Below are 22,962 nucleotides of genomic sequence, written 5' to 3'. Positions count from 1 at the left end.
CTGTCACCTTCCAGCTCAGGTCATGTTTGCTTCCCTCAGACTGCTCCCCCCACCCCGCCTTCTGCCTCTGTGTCTCGGATCAATGCAGGGTTTAGCCATTGTCACATTGTAGCGCAGGTTGTGTTTTATTGAAGCTGTCAAGGTGCTGACCTTTCCGTGTCCAGGGGAAGAAAGAGGGATGCCAGCAGGCAGGTATGATCGAGGCAGAGAGGGACGACCGAGCCGCTTATGAGTCTAATCTATCAAAGGGGCAGAGAGTGGAGGGTTTGGTTGTCTGCCAAACTTTGGGCTTCAAACACACTGCTCCTTTTTATTCCTCACGTCACTCACCTCTATTTGTATTTGTTTCTGTGTCCTGTGTTTTTTGGAATGCACTGGGCTTATTCAACATCAGAACATGCACATTCAGTCTTAACCTTCAGTGGTATTGTTATTTTCTGTATGTAATCAAAGACACATCTCATGCACTCAGGATCAAGCTGTCTATAATCATCAATTCACATAATTAAAATGAAGCTCAAAGCAAAGCTGAGGATGAGGAGGTCCGGCCATTTTCATTGTTTTCTCTTTTTTTTCTTCTTGTAGCCTGTTTAACAACTTAAAGTCACAGGGTTTGGGATGTGCACAACCAGACCAGTCGCACAGCAGTTTGTGAAATAGTCATGAAATTTAATCTACTGATTCATGTACATAGACACGAATTTCACTTTTTTTTCGTGATGGTCCCCACAAAATTAATTTGAATGTAATCTACGTAATTATGAACCGGGAAGTATAAAGAGCGGCGAACGCTGCGTAGGGAGAAGCTCAGGGTTGATGGGTTGGGTCAAAAACACAAAGGGAAAAAAGGAAAAACACAGAAGGATCTTCTCATTTTTCATCTTCATCTCATCTGATCATTCCAATAGTATATAAGTTCAGTTCTTTTCTGACTAAGTTTACCACTGCAACATTATTTTGGGGATCTTCTACATCCATTTGCATGCCACAATAAATAACATACCTAGTGTTAAAGCTGAGCAGCAGATTTACCCATAGAGAGATCCTCTCATTCCATTTCCTCACTTATTGTCAGGGATGACCTCGAGGCTCTGAGTTGAGAAAATTGAGTCAGTTTCTGCTCACACTGGGGCTTCACAAAATGTGGAGATGATACCCCCCTCTGTGGACTCACCATGTGGGCTCCCACAGTAACCAGCACAGCCCTGATGAGTCCTCTCAGCTGTCCCAGGGACACCAGTGTGCTGTGTAAGCTCGCTGGGGATTTTCCAGAACCTCATTCCTGCAGGCCACAGTGGAGGTTTCAGTTTCCATTTATTAGATCAGAGAGAGGGAGAGACAGGTAGAGAGAGAGAGAGAGAGAGAGAGGATTGTCCTCACCCTGAGAAAGACACCACTGGTGGACCCACGCACGATGATGTTTTTTGGACACTGGACGTTGCAACTTGTCAGTACAAAAATGAAAGACATCTACAGTATTTGACTCAACTATAACTCTCTTGAAGCAACATATTCTTATACAACGGTTCGTATGATATCTTCCGAAAAAGTCATTCCTCCTTTTTCATTCGTTTTCCGTTGAATGTCCGGCAACACGTGTCAATTTTTGCTCGTTACATGCATAATCTTTTCAAAATAAACTTCCGTCTCCACAGGAAACAACTTCCTTAGGGTTAAGCAACAAAACTACTTAATTAGGTTTAGGTAACAAAACGACTTAGTTAGGCTTAGGAAAGGATCAATCTGGTTAGGTTCATGCAACAAAACTACTTAGGCCTCAGAAAAGATCGACTTGGTTAAGTTTAGGCAACAAAACTACTTAGTTAGGCTTAGTATGTACAAACAACTATCACTGGATCAATTTGATACTGAAGAAAAACCCATGAAACGGAAGTTAAAGCGTCTCCAACTGATGTACTGTGACATATCTCTCAGTGAAACAGAATATTTAAGCGGTGTAAAGTTAATAGAGGGATTTAAATCAAATCGTTCACATTCGATTGGGCCGCTAAAAAGTGGCCGTGCTTAGAGTTAACCTTGATTACGGAGCTACAGAGCCAAGGACTGTTGGCTCCACATACACACACCTCACTCACTTGTTGTTAGATCAGGCAGAGGATGAGGTAGAGATGAAAGGGAACTGCGCCCGGAGCCCCCCGCTCACCCACCGGCAAAACTCCAGCGGTCGCTTCGCGTCATCATCCAGTGGACAGTCACTGCATGTACTGACGCACTGCAGTGACACAGAGTCGGTTGAAAATTGGTAGAGTTTCTCTTGAATGAATTCGACCTCAGCCACATAGTTTTGGAAACCAGCCTTTTTGCCAACTGATATCCAAAAACACATCTCTTCCTGTCTCTCTCCATAACTACTTTGATCAAAGAACGTATATTGATTAAATCCATAAACGATTGGCTGGCTAGTTGCCCAAAGTCTCATTTGATTGGATGATTTTTGTAAACGCCCACGAGTGCAGGATGATTCCGAAACCGTTTACTAGGACAAGAAAATACTTTTGATCCGATTTTGATGTAAAAATACTCTGATCTTTTTTTGACATATATTTGCCATATAACAAATGATAAATGAACAATTATTACAGGGACACAGGTGACTCTCATGATGATTGTGAAAAACATGATGATTCTCTGGCAAATTCTGCAGCGTCTTTTTTCTATGATTTCTACGTGGATTTATAGACGTTTATTCTGGATGGACATCAGAGATAATGATATCCTCGAGAAGTCACACTGACATTTCTGTCCTCAGACTTGACTCATTTATGACTCTGAGGGGAAGGAATGCGATTTTTGACACAAATTGTGGCAATCTGGTTAAAGCACATTAACATCCTCCATATGTGTGTCTGTGTTGCAGCAGTCAAATCAGCAGCCAAACTACAAAAACTAACTTCCTGCATGCACCTGTCCCTTTCTCCTCACACAGTATCTTTACTTTACATCAACCCTCCGAGGTGCCTCACAGTTCGGAAACCTCTGGCTTAGCGCATTAACTGAGATGATAAATGTAAGAATGGTTTTCCTACCCTAAATCACTATTTCGGGAGATGGAGGTGATGGAGGTGCCAGCCCAAATTCAGCTAGCGTGAACCATCTACACCTGGTGACACTTGGACAGCTGACCGTCACTGGAGCAGTGAGAGAAAGAGATGAGGCTGTTCAACACCAAATCCATCAGCTCGAAAGGTTATTTTGGCTCCTGAAAGCATGGAGACCTGAGAAAAGATTATCTTTTGAGAGGATCGCTTGCAGGTGAGGAAATGACAGAAGAGTGACCGAGCTTGTCTTGTCGGGGATGAGGTGTAGGTGGAACATACAATAAAAAAAAGCCTGCAATAGAGAGGAGGGCATCTTGGATCTTCGGCTACAGAATATTGCATTGTTGGTGCAGCAAGCGGATATACAGTAGGAGTTTATATTATTCCAATAAATTAGCATATAAACTTAATATTCCTGGCATAAATTTCTATGACTTTACTGGTTTGCAGTATTGGGTTAACTTATATCGCTGCTCTATTTGAATGTGGCTGCTTGTTAATTGATGGATCATCATGCTGCCGCTGTTGGTGTTCTCTGTTTCAGGGTCTGTTCAGGTCGACTACATTTTTGATCGAGCCATTTAATACCTAATTATTATCGGATCTATTTGTTTCTGACTGTGCTTGGGTCTTTCTTTTTTTTTTAAATGTATTTCGGGGCTGGGAAAGTTATCGCTTTTATTGTTGTAGTCTGAGTAATGTGACGTCGTATAGGCTGTATTCCATTTCCGTCATCAACACAAATCGCAAAACTGATATATTTGACTTCAGGACATCTCTGACTATATACATGCTGAAAATCAAACATTTTTACTGGATTAATTTAAATATTATCCAGAGTAAAAGTCCATTGAAATGTATGATTCAACTTTTTCCCATGGTCATCAAAATCGTCAATCAATCGTAATATCGAATTGCTATACTTGTAGAATCGCAATACATATTGAATCGGCACTCAAGTATCGTCACAGTATCAAATAAATGCGTATATAAATAATATAAATATATATATATATATATAAAATTATATATATATATATATATATATATATAAAATATAGTGCAATGTCCCAGCCCTATTTTCTACAGGTCAGTCTGGGCCGTGCTTATTCGGCTGAAAATGTATACATGGGTCGAGAGTAGGTTGTATATTTTGTCCTGAAATCAGTTTGTAGTCTGTAGTCTTACTTTCTCTCTGTCTTTGTGACAGGAACTGTGTTTCCATTCCCATATTTGAATGCCCATTTTGAAGCATTGCATTAGAAAAGCTGTATTGAAACAGCGAAATTTGATGAAACTTCCTCAATTGACCCTTCCTAAGTACCGCCCCTTTCAGTCAGTTGAGCAAGCTTGGAACCTGGCAGAACCTCGGTCAACTTTCCACTTTTCTGTTGAATTGTACTATATGCTATGTTTGTTCAAAGGCAAAATTACTATGTAAGTCACATTACAGGGGTGTCACAATCTTCACAGATACATTACACTGTATATAGTGACAGTTACTACGAGGAACTTTCATTTTGTGTTAATTTTGGCGGTCCATGTAGACAAGTTTACGGTAGTGTTTCCGACCACCAGAGTTCCTTTTTGTCAAGCTTGTCCTACCTGGCAACAGTAACTACGTTTTTATAGTTGCTTGAGGTGTTTTTTTGCCTTTGTTGAAAAAGAGTTAAATGGGATATGGAAACGCCTTTGCCGAATAAATTCTGATGAAGCAAACATTTACCTCACGTGACTGATCAGCTGTTTCCGCTGTTGCCATCTTGCCGGATGAATATTTATATTGTCTTCGTCTGCATGAAACATGGTCAATTCTAGCTGAAACAACAATTACAACTTGCCTAACTGAAACAAATTTCTGAAAACCTCTCTCCATTTTTCTCCCGTAGATGGTTAGATGGCCAAGGCGACTTGTTTTCTTTCCAGTTTGCAACCTCCACTTCTCATTTTACTCTGTTTAATGTTGGATTACAGCCATGCGTAGCCTATAGAGCCAAAAAAACTACGCTGTAGCCCATGTTATTCGCTATAAACCAGTTGATGGAAAGGCAACTTATTCACAATTCTGTTTTTGCGGCATTTCAAAAGTTCACTTAAAATTCGCTTGACTATTGAATGACATCACAAATATTAGATCTCCTCTCCATTCCCTCTCTGGGACGATAATGGCCTCGGAAAGTGTCAGCGCTTCCAGTAGCTGTGATGAACCAGCACAAAATGTACATTCCTGAATGACTCTGTGCGTGTGCGTGTGCGTGTGCGTGTGCGTGTGAGGAGAGGAGCATGGTGCAGAATAAAGCAGGAGCAGCAGGTTGAAGGTGTTTCTGGTTCCCTGAGGTTTTACTGTGTTTTCATGCCGTAGGCCTCCACCCCAGATTCAGCAAAAAACTACCCTACACTGTGTGTTTGTGTGTGTGTGTGTGTGTGTCACATCTGCATATTAATGTGCTTGCATGCTTTTCTCTGTGCTCTGCGTGGTTTGTGCAACAGTACTTTGACTCAATGACTTGTTTGTGTGTGCTTTTCATTTTGTGAGGGTGTTTTTATGTGTTTGTGTTCAACGGAGTGTGTGTTTTTATGGCTGTGTGTGTGTGTGTGTGCGGGCATGATGCAGCATCTATCACCGCAGGCCAGATGAGGTGGCCTTTGTGACATGTTGAGTCAGAAGCCATAGAAGCCCAAACCCATTTCAGCTACGTTTCAAGGACATAACCACTAAAGCAGCACAGTTTGGTAAAAGAGCTCAGGGCTCTGCGACTGCATCACGGTGACAGGTGACTGTGAGCGTCACTGGAGCTTTGGAGAAACACTTTCATCTAACTTTGCTCTCCATTGTAAATGTCAATCCTCATAGCATACAGTATGTAGACCATTTGAAGCACCTGACCTTAATTTGTCCTCCCACCCTAATTTATATATATATATATATAGCTTCATTAGAACGCATAACAACACATAGCTTAAGAACAACACATAGTTTCATCACAACACATAGCAACACATAGCTTCATCAGAACGCATAACAACACATAGCTTCATAACAACACATAGCAACACATAGCTTCATCATAACGCATAGCAACACATAGCTTCATCACAACACATAACAACACATAGCTTCATAACAACACATAACCACAGATAGCTTCATAACAACACATAGCAACACATAGGTTCATCACAACACATAGCGACACATACCTTCATAACAACACATAGATTTACAAAAACACAAAGCCTCATAACATGACATAACACATAGCTTCATAACAACACATAGCTTCATAAAAACTCAAAGTTTCATAACAACACATAACAACTAGGGCTATGCAAATTCATTTTAACGCCACTATGTTTTTATTGTTTATTCTAACGCATTAACGCAATCAATATTTTGGAGGTTCAAGCGGGCTCAGTTTTAGTGAGTGAAGATACTGGTATCATATGAAACTAGAAAACCTAAAGAATCCATTGGGATCCATGGATGGATGGATAATCCATAATACTACTTTGTCGCAAAGGAAATTTAATAACGCTCCAAATTTACGTTAAATTGTGAGGAGGAAAAACTTGTCATGTCCATTTTCAAAGGGGTCCCTTGACCTCTGACCTCTATATATGTGAATAAAAATGGGTTCTATGGGTACCCACGAGTCTCCCCTTATACAGACATGCCCACTTTATGATAATCACATGCAGTTTGGGGCAAGTCATAGTCAAGTCAGCACACTGACTCACTGACAGCTGTTGTTGCCTGTTGGGCCTGAGTTTGCCATGTTATGATTTGAGCATATGTTTTATGCTAACTGCAGTACCTGTGAGGGTTTCTGGACAATAGTTGTCATTGTTTTGTGTTATTAACTGATTTCCAATAATAAATATATTCAAACATTTGCATGAAGCAATCATATTTGCCCACTCCCATAATGATACGAGTATTAAATACTTGACAATTCTCCCTTTAAGTGACATTTTGAACCGATGAAAAAAAATACAAGATTAATTTGTGATTATTCATGATTAAATAATTTAATCGATTGTCAGCCCTAGTTTAAAGTATGTTTGTTTGTACCTCCTGCAAAACTGACACTGATCCCCACAATTTAAAGTAAATGAGGTTCTGTGTTGATGTATGCAGCTCAGGAAATCTCTCTGGTCATAGAAACTGAAGAAAAATAAGGAGAAAGTGCAAATAAGCTGCTGATTATGTTAAAGAAAAAGTGTTTATGCGGCAAATGCTATTTCCAAAATCCTATTACTCCCCAGATCTTTGTGTTATACATTTCATTTTTTAAATAAAAAAACAAACAAAAGTAATGAGCCGTCTGTAATACACTGTGGATTGACAGGAATGTGTCTAAGTGTTAAACCTTCCACAGAGAAAGAGCAACATTCTTCTGCATGCGTCAAACTTTCAACCCATACATAATGTGAGCGTGAGTGCATCTCCCAACAGATCAAAGGCTAATTGGAAGAAATCTCTAGTGGGGGGATTTGCAACTTTAAGAGTTTCTCAGAGAATTTCCTGAGGGATGGAATTTAATTTTGACTGGCCATTAGTGAACACTTTGATGGACAGAGATCAAATAATCCCTGACCTCTCACACATTTTGTGTAATTACCATTACCATAACCAACACATTCACTCTTTGCTGTGTCAAAATAATCTTCCAGCAAACGGAGGAAATCCGCTCTCATCTCCCACATTTATTATCAGCTTCTTACATATATTAGCACTGGCTCTGAGAAAAAGTTAATTCTTACCTGAACCAAAACTCAATTTCCAGTTAAATCATTTAAGCTGCAGCTCCATGTTTTAAAGACCCATCTGTTTATCAGCCAACTTTCAAACAAAGTTTCTTTCTCAAATTTACTGTTTTCCTTCTTTCTAAACCTTCAGGTTTCAGTCATTTGAAAACAGTTCAGTTTAGCTTGATAATGCTGTAGTGCTAGGATTAATTAATTTACCCAATAGTGTCCATACCTTGTTTTAGTCCATCTTCTTGTCTGTACCTGTCAGTCACAGTGCTGCTCAAGTAGCAGAAATATATAAAAAAAAATCTATATTTCAGTCCTTTAATTCTTTCTGTGGTCAACATTGTGACAGGATGGTGCCTGATATAAATGTTAGCTTTTTTCCCTAGCCTTTTTTGTTTTTCAATCTTCACTCATCCAGAGAAGATTTACTAAGCAACAACATCCTACCTCACATATATTAGAGCTGTCAAAGTTAACGCGATAACAACGCATTAACGCAATCGATATTTGGGAGGTTGTAGCGGGTGCAGTTTTAAAGTTAAAGCGAAGATACTGGCATCATCCCGAAGGAGGTAACGCCCCAAAGTTATGCTAAATTTTGGCGAGGAAAAAACGTCATGGCCCTTTTCAAAGGGGTCCCTTGACCTCCGACCTCAAAATATGTGAATAAGAATTGGAGTTATGGGTAACCAGGTGTCACATATTTTTTATGCTAAAGGCACAACCTGTAAGGTTTTCTGGACAATATCTGTCATTGTTTTATGTTGTTAATGGATTTCCGATAGTAAATATATACCTAAATTTGCATAAAGCAGCATATTTGCTGCTATAGTATTAAATACTTGACCATTCTATCTTTGTGGTACATTTTGAACAGATAAAAAAATGTGTGATTGATTTGCGAATAATCTCGAGAATCTTGAAATATTTTAATCGATTGACAGCCCAAATATATATATTGCAGTACTCTAAGTAGGATATGACGTTGTATAATAAAAACTGGGAAAAATGTAATTTGTCAATCGTGGATCAGCTCAGAAATTTTACTATACCTGGCAGTCCCTCTTATCTTATTTTGACCGACTGACAGTGCTTCCCTATGATTGAGACCACTTGTATTTTATTGTAGTATATGTTTTAATTTGAATTGGACGGAGTGTATTTGTGCAGTCTAATAGACTGATAGCATATGAGATGCATTTATCTCCATCAGCAAAGATGTATGACATCATAAAGTTTGAATTATGCAAACAAAAATGACTACTAAGAGTCAATTTGTCCATTTGTATATGGTGCTTTGTACTTGATGTCACTGAGCCTGGTATTATGAGACGACTGAATGCATCTTGTTTGAAGCATTGAGTATTTGATGTAAAGTTGATCAGCCTATTTTATTTCTAGTTTGGGATTTATACTAAAATTATTATTACTGTCAATGTGTACTTTACTTATTATAATTTATTTTATTTGAATTAACTATTTTTTATCTTATTTTGTTTTTTTTCTTCTTTTTTTTTATTTAACTCTGTTTTTTGTTCTTAATCCTTTTTGTATCAGCAATAGGTGAGGGTTGGTTGGGAGAGGGCTTTGGAGGGACAATCATTTACAGTTGTGCTTTATTTGTATGTTTCTGTACAGCTGATATTATTTTCAATAATTATCATTGGAAAAAAAAGACAGTACTCTAAGATTACAGTACTCTCCGAATCCCCCACAGGAACAGACTGATCCATCACGCTTCCACCGTCCTAACTCCTCATCCTCTTTCTCCCCTCTCTCCCTCCAGATCCCTCAGATCAGCTATGCATCCACTGCCCCGGAGCTAAGTGACGACCGGCGCTATGACTTCTTCTCTCGGGTGGTCCCTCCAGACAGTTTCCAGGCCCAGGCGATGGTGGACATCGTCAAGGCCATGGGCTGGAACTACGTCTCCACGGTGGCCTCGGAGGGCAGCTATGGGGAGAAGGGGGTGGACGCCTTCATGCAGCTCTCCAGGGAAGCAGGTAGGACTGGTGATGAGCCACGACTTTCTGTATCAATCAATGGAAGAGTCTCTTTTATAACTTGTTTACCAGGTTTATATCTGAGTGGCATTTTGCTGCACTATCAATGGAAGAGCTCAGAATTTCCCATCGGGGGACGCAGTTGTCTTGAGTTTGTCTGAGGACAGGCCACAGTGCTAAACCCCTTTATTAACATGATGGAGTGCAAATTGTTTAGAAGACTGAAGTCTGACACCCTCCCACAACTAAAGACAATGTGTCCAGCAGCGTAACAAAGTTGCGATTGGCCCCGGTGCAAATTTTTTTCTTTGGCCCTTGCCCCAAACACAAGCTCACGTTCATGCGCACACACACACATAAACACACAACCACTCCAGACAATTGCAAAGCAGACAATTGCTATGCCGCCATGGAGCGGCTCACCCTGCAACTCCCATACTGCAAACCAGCCTTAGATCAGCACCACGGACAGCAGCCAGAGCGCCAATATATGAGACGTAACATTTACAGTGTTATAGATTTAAATCCCTGATCCCACTCCATAATACGGCACGCCGTTTTGAGCTGAACGTTTATCAGACGCCTAGCTGTTGATATTTATTCTTGTCGCTCGCCTTGAAATTGCCACAATTGACCAGGAGTGGCTGATTGGTGAAGTTGAAATGACGAGTTATTTATACAACACCTCCTCAATTCACTACAAAAACCTAAATAAGGTGGCAGCTGACTGGAGGGAGATCGCCAAAGAGCTGAAAGTTCCCTACTGCTGTTGGCTATATTGTATGTCATTTCCAGTAAATATCACACTATTAAATGTGTTTTCTGTTTAAAAAAGAACAAACAAAGGAAGATAAGTTATTCCGTTTCCAGTCTGATCTCGAGAGCACAGCTGATAGGTAGCCCATGTGGTTTGTTTACGTGACGTAACAGAAGTGCATATAACGGATTCTGTGTCGACACGGTGTAGAAAGGCGATTTTTGGGCCCCTGACAGCTTCAACCGGTGCACCGCACCGGTTGAAGCTGTTGATATTTACGCCACTGAATGTGTTTTAAGTCACAGAGTTTTAGTCACAGACTATAAGATTTTGCAAAGACTGGGGATTTGCAGGCTCACTATTAATGAGACAAGATTCCTTTTGAGATGATTTCCATCCTGCTCCTGGTGGAAATTTAAAAAAATTGTTGCTTACTTTCTACCCCGTTTGCTGCTTCCTGTTTGGCGCTGGAGAGAGCGCACCTATTGGTTGCTGACAATGTGTGCGTCATTGAACTTACGATATATTAAAGTTGTTTGATTTTATTGGAATTTTGAGACAAGCAAAAGACTTAAGACAGTTTGGACTGAGTTTTATGACCACCTTACACTAGACGATCGAGATCACGGGAGAGCGCCGCAACTCTAGCAGAACTCTCATGATTTTATTCCGACATTGGAAATATATCTGCGACAGTGAAATCACTTAAAAAGTCGTTTGGTGTAAGGTCGGCATAACTTGAAATGATAGTCTTGGTCTTTACGCCCCCAAAACTCAGAAACATGTTTTTCTTAATGTAAAAGTAAAATATGTGCATATATACCTATAAATAAACATAAAGCAGATCAGATATAAATCGTTGAGTCACAGAAGCTTGAAAGGAATTAATTAGAGTATACAGTGGTGTTGATTGCTCCCCGAATAATCTCAGTGACATTTAGAGCAATTTGATGACTCTTCACATCTCACCAGTTAGGATGTGTCCTGACATTTATGTGCTGCAGTTTTTAGAGGATTATTAAAGGACACAGCGCTGCCAGGGTGCACAGAGGGCGCCCAGAAATCTTTTAACTGTGCGAACACCAAACAGTTGGCCAATATTTCCGCATGGATAAGTCCTTGATCATTGATCTGTGGCGGGTTTTGAACCTTGATTTGATAAAATGAATTGCACAGCAGACCTTCTCAGTGTCACCCCAAGCAGTGTTCACACTCTTTATCCTTCAACAGGTTATGTTTGAAATGATATTTAGGAAAGGATATTTGGCCTTAATCTCTGGCTGTGTTCTTGTTTGTAAAGGTAACTCGAAAGGCGCTCACAGACTGCAGACATCTGCCAAGGCTCTTAAAATAATGCCTGTATCCGTACTGTGATTTGAATCCCCTCCAAAATGAAATGAGTTCTTACTTGACCCATGGTACACTCTTCCTTCAAGTTTTACCTAAATTGGGCCGTAATCCTGCTGACAGACAGACAGACAAACAAACCTGATCGAAAACATAACCTCCTTGACGGAGGAAATGAGCAGATAAATCAATAACCAGACTATCACCTATAAGAAAGTTATTCATGCATTCAAAAGATGGAAAAAAGCAAGAGAAAAATAGACCATGTATGGGAGTTATATAATCAAATTTTAAAGTTTAAGTGCAAATTATTACTTTTGCAACAAGTACATTAATTTACTTGTTAAATTAAAGTTGATACAAAACTTTCAATAAGTGGTGTGTTACAATTTCTCCTTGATTGAAGTGTATTTTTAAGTATCTATATTGACTGCAGACATGCCATTTACCCCTATTTCATGTTTGGAACACGTCATACATTCCTTAATGTAGACGACTGAGCATATCTGCTACAGTTACATATCATATATTGCTGGATTCAGCACAGTCATAACATTCCAGCAAACCCTGATTGGTGATATTGAGACAATCACAGCCAAAGCTGCCCAAAAAGTAAATTAATATATTCATCATATACTTTCATATTTGATATTTCCACTTATTATACTTATGTGTTTGTAGTATTGTATTTCCTCAATGCATCAATATATTCACATTATGTTTCTTTATACATGTATAGTAACCCCCTGGCCACTATCACACTACATTTGGGATCAATCGGAGCTTGCATTATGAAATGACATGAGTTTTGGTGTATCATCTCCCATTCAGCCTGGCTTTATTTTGCATTTCTTTTATTTATGGGGTGTGTCACAATATCTGTCAATTTAACCGCATTTTCTGTAAAATATTTTTATACAAGAATCCATTTCATAATAAGGAGACCTAAGAGAATATGAAAAACATTGTTGTGCTTTGTTCTATCTCAAGATTTTGGGTGTCTTTCCACTAGCCTATTATTGTGAGAGCACACAATAACAAAGACAACTTTACAAACAGCCACTTAGTGTTGATGCAAATATGAACAGAAAATGTTTGCAAACTTTTGTAAGGATAATTGCAGAATTAATTATTTTTTGTTTTATCAGTGTGGGTTCCCAATATCAGGGCAGTGAAGGGAGAAAGTGATTTCCTTTAAGCTGTATTATTTGATTGGCTATATCGTTCTATGTTATAAATCAAATTTGATGTTCTTCTATTCACTCAAGAAGGCAGTATATTTTTGGCATTATTGGGCAAAAATTCCACAATAACTTTTCAGCATTTTGTAATTCAAGTGTTCTGAGGGAAAACTAGACTTCTGCACCTCCTCATGGCTCTGTAATTTCCTCCTCAGGTTTTAAAAAATATAGCCTGTGATGGGAGACTTTGGCCAATCACAGATCATTTCAGAGAGAGATCGTTCCTATTGGTTGTTTTGTTTGTTTGCATATGCGTGTGCATGTCCCTTCAGATGGTGAAAGCAAGCCTCCAGGAAGAGCGCCGGGCTTTGAAGCAAGTTTTCGTAGTGGCCAAACTGCGGAACAACAACTTCCGTCATGTGATGCCATTGGGCCCAAAAATACTTTTTCCCATAGACTTACATTGGGAAAAAGACGTCTGTAACTCAGTGGATAATATTTTTAGGTAAATCAACTTCCCAGGATGAACACTTGAATAGCCCTTATTTAAATAAGGACCTAAAAGTTCTAAAATGCACTAATAGCCAAATCTAGAGTTATTTCCCTTCCTCCGTTCATGTGAATGAGACCCAGAACGAGGCTGGAGCGAGGGCTGGGAGGCAGAGTTAAAGGAAACGCTACTGCGCCTGCTCTATGAGCCCAATGGATGGAAAAGATCGCCAGAAGATCCGGCTGTCACGCCATTTTGGCTTCATGCGCCACTGCGCAACTCTCAAAGGAATGAACGGGAGCCCACTTCCAACACTGTAGCCATTTCTCTTTATACATCCATGGGTTAAAGCCTGATTCCGTGGTGGAATATCCTGCAGGAAAAGTTGGCATACAGGTTACTCTGCATCCCTCTCCATAAAGTATTTGTCCACAGTTAAATCATCATCGCTGGTGTTACTGGATCCTTATTAACTCACATGCCATTAAAATAGCCTCTTAAAAGTTTAACATCATTGGGTTTTTACAAAGCGTTGGAGATTCATTACCTGCAGCAGCCGACTGACAGTGAGCCCGGACTGGACCTCTAACTTTCAGCTACTTTTAGCCTGAGGATGTCTTGTGAATATGAACTCCTGATTTTGAAACAATGGGAAAGACATATATTTTTTTCTCTACATGCACAAATACACCTGCATGCATACAGCACGTCAAAGTGGCCACGTCTCGAAAGGAGCAAAAGGACATCACACACAGTATAAAGGGACAGTAGAGGCCATACTGTTGACAGTAGACCAAACATCCAGTCACCGTACTGTGTCCCTGCAGGCAGTGTGACATAACACATGGTTATATGGTTACAATTCTGCAGCGTCCAGTAGTACAGGCCACTATCAGGCAGTAAGGAACAGGCTGAGATCACAAAACTAATGTTAAATCCATGAGAACTGCATTATTAAGAGAGTCTGGTCATTGAGCAGGTCTTGTAATTGCTCCTAAATCCCCTTATTCCTGATGCTATCAATCGTTCTACGCCTTCTTAGTTGACTATTCAGCTGATAAATATCTGATAAAAGAGCTCTCTGTGTGTGTGCGTGTGTGAAATGTAGTCAGGTCTTTCTGGGTTATCTACAGATTTGTGAGTAATCCACCATGTATTGATTGCGGGAGGTTCCTTCTATCAGTCGACAGACACACATCCACACGTTAACTCTTGCACACACACCAACATGCAGAGCCGGTAATATAATTAGACGCGTTCATTTCCAGCAGGGCGTTGAAGATAGGAGCCTGCACACACTGGTACGCACCCACACACACACACACACGCACTGGCGGTAATGCAGGGAGGACACATCCAGAGTGATTAGTCAGGTGGTAGGAGACTGATTAGCAGGGAAAGAGTTTCTCTCTTATCTAAAGTTTTCTCAGGCTTCTCTCACAACTTCTCTTCGTCTCTGCTGTCGACTCTAAACTATCTGGATCCTGCAACAGCAGAGCCTCAAGTAAAAACAAAGTGTCAGTGCAAACCCACGGTACATGCACTGTGATGACAAACAGGAATTTCATATTTAGGTTGCCATTAGGGCTGTCAATCGATTAAAATATTTAATCGCAGTTAATTGCATGATTGTTCATATCGCGATTATGTGTAAATTAATTACACATTATTTATCTGTTCATAATGCATCCTAAAGGGAGATTTGTCATGTATGTAATACTCTTATCAACATGGAAGTGGACAAATATGCTGCTAAATGTATGTATGTATTTATTATTGGAAATCAATTAACAACACAAAGCAATGTCAAATATTGTCCAGGTACTGCATTTAGCATAAAACATATGCTCAAATCATAACATGGCAAACTCAGCACTGTATATATATATATATATATATACAGTATATATGGCATATGGCATATACTGTATATATATATTGCATATGGCATATATATATATATATATAATAATGTGTGCAACTGATAAAATAACATAAATCATAGCATTACTAATAATTCATATTTTAATTATAAGAAAGTTGCCTGAAGTTTTTATTGCAGAAGAAAAGAGAATCTATATTTTCAAAAACTGTTCTTTTATTTAGATAGAATGTGTTCCAAAACCAATAAATAATATAATAAAAGTATACGAGACATCGGAGAAGATGCGTTCTACTTTTAGTGGCGACATTTTATAGCCAATATATACACCCACTTTATGAAACCTTTTTCTCCAGTGCTAGAAATATTGACAGGTTGACATGGAAGTACCATTTTCACGCCAGTCTGTTGTTTTATGTGAAGGCTAAAGCCCTGAAGATTTCATCTTCGCAGATCGGGTGTGAGATAAAAACGAGCTCATGAAGCACAGAAGTCGATACTCGCCCTAGTTAGGATGGAAGTATATGCTGAACTGTCTTGTTGATGTAAGTAAGTACTCCATAAGCTTGCCCATAGATTTAATTAAAAATAAATGAGTACACAAATAAAGCCAATTTCAGTAGGAGCCACAAATTCTAACTGGATTTCTTGTCCCAACATCCACCTTAGTAGGGCCAAAATGAGAAAAAAAAGAAGTTGTTCGTTAAATCTCTGAGTTTGGACTCATTTAACCAAACATGTCTCAACTGTCAGACCTTGGCTTTAAGTGCAAAGCATTTACCAAGATAAAAGTTCAGATCAGTTTGTGTTTGTTCGTGAAATAAAAGCTAAACTGCACACATGGGGAAGAATTTGTGGAGTCTCAGAGGGGCTTTCTGATCAGGGGTTATTATTCTGCAGCTTACAGAATACAGACGCATTTCAAAAGACCCTCAGGAACCTGCCCTTAGTATCTCTGAATCAGCAGGATTGTGAAGAAAACTGCTGTGAGATATTTGCTTTTCATTCCTTCAGAGGTTGAGAATGCTGACTGGGTAACTGGGCCCCTGAATACCATTTGAACTGAGTACTGGCAGCAGATAGCAGGAGGGAATAACGTCTCGCAGCTATTTACCATGTGAAGCATTAGAGTGAACACTAACAATCACATGAGGGGTGAAAGACTACCTGCCGCTACTGTTTGGTTTGAAAATAAACTGTTTTCATTGTTGGGTTTCTTATATGAGCAATACTGCCATTGTCAGCATTATTTATATAATCAATCATACATCTCACAATAGGCTGCAATATCACAGTGTCGACAAATCTGTCGTGATATCTGAACGTTGAGCTTAAAATCTTTGCAATTTCCTGTAAAAAACTAAAGCTACTCAAATAAATCTTTGGAATATAGCCAAAGAGTCAACATATAGATTGAGCTGCTACTAGTGGTTTGACTTTGCATCTTGTAGTGACTCTGAGGATACATGTGCAACCCGTTCTCAATCAGACCTCGTCAAATACCGTTGATTGGGCATCGCCCCTCGGCATCGGAAACCAAAGTATCATTGAGAGTGAGACACGTGAGTCGTTAGTATCGCCAGTCCTGTGAGCCGTTAGTCCCGTGAGTCGCTAGTCCTGTGAGTCGTTGAATTGCAGAACTTGCCTGGGTGTATTTATTTATTTACGATGGAGATCAGATGATCAATGATATTCTTGGAAAGGATAAGTCGCACTGAATCAGAAGAAATACATAAATCTGAAACACGTGATTCTGTAAAAGTTGAATGTCGGCCAGACAGCATAGCACCGTCGGCCCAGTATAGGCAGACGGCTCGGTCTTTAGTGCTCCCTGCTCGGTAGCCCATCAGCATGCTGCTCAGAGGATTAATGGAGATGAATAGAAGTGAAATTAATTTCATGGAGCAGAGGCTTGTGGATTTTGGGTCCATTCCAAGTGTCAGTTTGTTGTTGGAGCAGCTGATAACAGCACACAGAACAGAGAAGACGTCTAGTCCTCTGTTAGCCATTTCATGAGACCATTTAAAATGAGCTGTTGTTACATTCTACTTCTATCATAAATTATCAAAGTGTTTTCATAATTTGTTTTAAAACTGGACAAAACTTCAATGAAAAACTAAAGATTTTTACATTATAATATTTATTTTAATGGCAGGCTCTACGGGATCTGCTGGACATATTTCTCTGCAAAAGCACCTAAAAGTGCTAACCGGAGGGTGGGTGCTATGCTTCCGCGACAGTTATCAGCTGTAACCGTGGTATGCAACACATTCTCACTCCCAACTCGTCAAATACCGCCACTTGGTCAGTGACCACATACGGGGTACCCCTCTTGTGTTACTTTTGGATGAGCCGGGGACGGCGTGTCAATATACGCTCGTTACATGCATAGTGCCCTTTCAAAATAAACTTCTGTTTTCACAGGAAGTTAGGTTTAGGCAACACAACCAATTAATTAGGGTTAGGAAATGGTCATGGTTGACGTTAACTTCACTGACTCACAGGGGTTTATGATACCGACAAGTCACGTGACTAAAGACTGACGTGACAAAATAAGTCAACGTTACTTTTAGTTTCACACGACACATGAACACTGGTGTCCTGGTTGAAAGTCTTGTGTTTGTTTGACCCATCCACCACCCCTCTTGTCCGCCCTCAGTGGAGTCTCTTGCATGCTCTCTCTCACTTGCTCCAACCGTTGAATAACGCGGCGGGTGGGTTTACATCGGAGTTAGCTGAAAGCCTGGTTTGTCGCATACTGTTGCTAAAGGGTGCCTCCATGCATCGGGTTCCGATGCCGATGGGCGCTTACCAAATTGCGGTATTTGACGAGTTGGGAGTGAGAACGGTTTGCCTTATGAGAGCAGTGCAGAGTATCGGCAGTGAGCGAGCCAGTGGGGCACGCTCACATGCACGTATATTTCCTAAAAGGCACACACGCCAGGGATGTCAACAAAGCAAGGAGAAGCTCTGATTATAAGACAAACAGAGGGAGAGTGACTTCATTCTCTGCTCAGGTAGACATTACTTCTCTATATCTTTACATAGACAAGAGTTGTTTGCTGCTATATTAATGCTCTGAATATCAAATTTAGCACCTTCAAGAAGTGACACATCACAGTGTTATGTACAAATCTTCAGTGAAGTTCCGCTGCAGTGATGTTGGCTTGTTTACTGCCTCCTACAACCCACATTTGTCGACATGGACATCAGTAGCGTGCTGTTCGGACTCCTTTGGTTTTGTTTCCATGGTGGCTCCATAACTTCTCATCTCTGCAGCTGTTTGCCTCTGCATCTTCCTCCATCTTCGTTTCAAACAACCATCCCCCTCAGTGTGTTTATTTATAAATTCATTAGTCTGGAGGAATATTAGAAGCAACACACCAGTTAATGCAGCGCATAATTCGCCTATTTGATTACCTTAGAATCCCGGATGGCATGCATGAGACATTTATTAGCCTCTTCTGCTCCCATAAACACAGAGTGGTGACACATACTTATCACTATAGTAGGAGCTGCAGGGTGTGTGTGTGTGTGTGGGGGGGGTGAGTGGGTGGGGATGTAAAGAAGGATACTAAAAAAGGAAAGAGAGGTGGTTTCACTTTACTTCATCAGACCATGGTGTGTTACTCCGGGAGTGATCGCCAGTCTGAAGCGATTCAGGGAGAGATCAGTCAACGAGAGGAAACATGGCATTGGTGTTCAGTAATACAGTTCATCGTTGCACAGCCTGTACTAATGTTTCCTCAGATTATCTCAGTACAGCGCGGCTGCCATTCATCAAAATAACTTGTCTGCTTCCCTCTAAATATTCCATTTTGTAAAACAAATCCATCCCTTTTTTTTCTGTCTTCCACACAGCTCAGTCATGATCACCGAACAGCAATGAGCGACACCAACTGATCCCTTTTCATGCTCCGCTCTTGTTTCAAACGCATACGCAAATATTCCAGATTTCATTCTGAGTAATTTCAAAATAAGCGTTTCAAAGAGGAGGTTGGCGGCGCCCCGCGGGCTGCGGTATTGAGTCGAAGCAGCATCAATATTTCAAGGTGGAGTCTTCGTGGGAACTGTCGTCATTGTGTAAAATTCGAGGAGGTTGCTGCTTTTGATGCACATCAGCTCAATATCAGGTCGACATCAAGGACTTTGAAAGAGAAAAGAGGCAGGAAAGGGAAGACAGATCAAATTGTTTGTACTGGAGTGTACATGTGTGTATAGTGGTTAGTTTAGCCCAATACAAATCTGCATCTTCCCTACTTCCTGGTTCACAATTACATGGATTACATACAAATTAACTTTGTGCTGACCATCACGAAAAAAAATATGAAATTGTATCTATGTGCACGAATCAATACATTGAATTTCGTGACTATTTCATGAACTGATTTGTGACTGGGCTGATATAGTACAAAGTACTTTTACACCAGCATCCCATAGTCTACATGGGAGCTAGTTATAGCAGTTACCAGGTTATGAAACCGTCTTGTCAGCCACTCCATCAAAGTGCAACTCACTGCTTTAATGACTAGCACCGCGGGAGGCTGCCGACAGAGCGTCAGCCAAGTCCCAGGTCATTAAGAGGAAGGTGTAGTCTCGCTCAGTGACTCATCTGCTCAGCCACTGTGATTCGTGACTCGTCTGATTTTAGCTCTCGCTGAACAACAGCAAACCAAGAAGCCGAGCAGCACGATGTTGGATCTCATTACTGCCTTTAAAAGTTTGAATAGTTTCAATTCCAATTAAATCCAGTCCAAGTCCTTGAAGAAGTTCTGCACTTCCTGTATGTCTTGCGTCCTACAGTTAGTCTGACTGAACGCGGTGATGGGCGTCAGTGACTGAACTGCTCTTTGCAGCGCTGAGTTTCTCTAGTTTGGCTGTGGAGCACGACCTACTGAAATATCCTGTTGTTGTAACATTCATATTACAGCTGGTAGACTGATACATTCACACAGACTTAGACAGTTTATCCAAAATGGCTTCTAACCAACAGCTACGTCGTTTGTAACAGTGTAGTGTTATTATGGTAAGGATGGCCTCTGAGGCGAACAGCGTTAACACGGTTTTGCACTCGGCGGCTAACGTTCCCGCAGTCTTGGAAAGGGAGGAGTTAGCTGAGGGGTACTCAGTTGGTTGCAATCTGCAACCATAGCGCTAGATGCTGCCAAATCCTACAGACTGTACCTTTAAATCTTCACACATTTTGATGCTCAGCTTTCAGTTTCTTTCACCAATGATTTCTTCTATTCTTATTCAACTGTTGCTCAGAGGGATCTTTGTCTTTCTGCCCTTTCAATTATCAGTCTGGTTGAACCATTGGACAGCGTTTTGTTCTCCATGTACAAAACAAACCCTTCATACTAAATAACATGTATTTGTAAAGAGGACTTTCTACAACCTCAAAGCATGAAAGATCAGTCAGACATATAGAGTAGTCCTCTCAGACATCTGTGGTAAAACGAGTGACAACTTTGGTTTTGTTGTGACATTTAAAACTGTACTCACTGCAGATGTGTTAATCAATAAAAGCACCAGTAAACATGTTGTAGGTGTATCAGTAACAGAGAGGACTATATTACAATATACTTCTACTATATATATACTGATGACTCAAAAGCTCTGTCTCTGAATCTCGGAGTGCACATGTCTTATGTTTGTGCCACATAATTCACTCTGGATGGTTGTGAGCCAAAGTGAAGGAGAAGCTCTTCCACAATCGCTCTGCATCCGTCGCGACTCTAGGCCAAAGAGGAAAGATAAGTGCAAGACAACATCCTTTCAAATCAGCCTGTAGGCCTTCCTTCAGATAAGCTAAGGAGCTTAAAATGGGAGTCAAAAGACTGGAACTGGGATAAAGTAAGCTAATACAGCACTTTTCACGGCAACAACATTTCCCGTTTTGCAATGTGTAGTACACACTTTCCTGTAAAACCGCATCAGAAGCTGGTGTGAGCAATTTAAAATGCCGCGAAGCAGCAGCATATCTTCTAAGTGGTGGTGGTTTGTTTCAGGACCACAATCGAGACACTGATGTCATGTCCTCCATACTTATGGGCAGAGGTGGGAGCAAGTCACTCATGTGCACATCACAAGTCTTAACCTCAGGTCTCTAGCAAGTCCCAAATTACTGTGGTGAGAATCAAGCAAGTCCAGTTGAATCCCTGCTATAAGTCCAACAAGACAAGTCAAGTCATATGAATTTTTGTCTACCCTAATTGAACCCATCCCAAAGTAAATGCTGACTGCCCCAATTATAAAATGACTGTTTTTCTACTATAATAGTATTTCAGCAATTAAAAGTGATGCGTGGCATGAATGAAACACAATGGAAATGATTAAATTGTAAATTTCATTAAAACATTTGTTACATAATCCTATACATATTCATTGATTTGTTCATATCTCTTGCATTCACTTCAGAAATCAACAGGGTTTTCTTTTTTTATTCTAATATCTGTCAACTTTGCGTTACTGTTTTTATCTTAACATTTGTAAACACTGTTGGTTTGTGCACATGAAAGAAAGAGAGACACAGAGAGAGAAAGAGAGCACATTTGGACATTGTTTCCAACTGTTCTGTTCTGTGATATGCTTTGTCAGTTGAGCCGCCAGTGAAACCAGAAAATGTAAAATTCCACCACGCTTCAGGATGCCATTGTAACTGCCTGACAGCAGCGGTTCATCTCCTTGCTGTGTGTGCGCGTGTTTAGTTTAGTTTATTAGGATTCCCATTAGCTGACGCCATGACGCCAACTAGTCTTCCTGGGGTCCGACAAAGAAATCACAAACAATTTTATACATTATATACATTCAAACATCAGTGTCACATACAAAAATCAGGAAACATTTCATTTTACAGGTCCACAAATTTCATGGTAATTAGGTGATAATAAGCAAATAACCTATTTGAAAATCCTTTGGAATTACTGCAAAATTACCCCAATATTTACCTCAAGATTTATCCAAAATTTCTTTGTTATAAACACGATTTAATAATTATATTCCGTTATTTCCCAATAGCTGGTAATTTATTTAATACATATCCAGGAAAAGAATACAAAGTTAATTTATATGCTTTATTTCCATGTCTGCTGGTAAAAGATGATGTTTATCAAATAACATATTGGAAATTTCTTAAAAAACTCCCTGAATCATTTCATCAGCTACCAGGTTACATTTGTGTTGACAATAAGTCACACGAAGGTGAGATTTGTGTCTGATCAGAAGTTTCTTAGTTTTTCTTCTATTAGTTTTAGTTTTTTATCTGTTCAAAATGTACCTCACAGGGAGATTTGTCAAGTATTTGATACTCTCACAAAACATTAACAGATATTTTCCAGAAACCCTCACAGGTACTGTTTAGCATAACAGGTTTAGCAGGTTTAGCATAAAAAATATGCTCAAATCATAACATGGCAAACTGCAGCCCAACAGGCAACAACAGCTGTCAGTGTGTCAGTGTGCTGACTTGACTATGACTTGCCC

General features: G+C 40.0%; 1 protein-coding gene across 3 annotated transcripts in view; it reads left to right on the top strand.

Annotated features, from left to right (window-relative positions):
* grm7 (glutamate metabotropic receptor 7) overlaps positions 1 to 22,962 on the top strand; it is a 335,453-nt gene that overhangs the window by 103,950 nt on the left and 208,541 nt on the right. For all 3 annotated transcript variants that reach the window (XM_074636571.1, XM_074636580.1, XM_074636586.1), the window contains exon 2: positions 9,604 to 9,820. In XM_074636571.1, coding sequence (XP_074492672.1) covers positions 9,604 to 9,820 — 217 coding nt within the window. The remainder of the gene's footprint in view (positions 1 to 9,603; positions 9,821 to 22,962) is intronic.

This window comes from Sebastes fasciatus, chromosome 1 (assembly GCF_043250625.1).
Source record: "Sebastes fasciatus isolate fSebFas1 chromosome 1, fSebFas1.pri, whole genome shotgun sequence".
Taxonomy (NCBI): Eukaryota; Metazoa; Chordata; class Actinopteri; order Perciformes; family Sebastidae; genus Sebastes; species Sebastes fasciatus.
The sequence above is the reverse complement of the archived record's forward strand: the minus strand, read 5'-3'. Positions and strand labels throughout refer to the sequence as shown.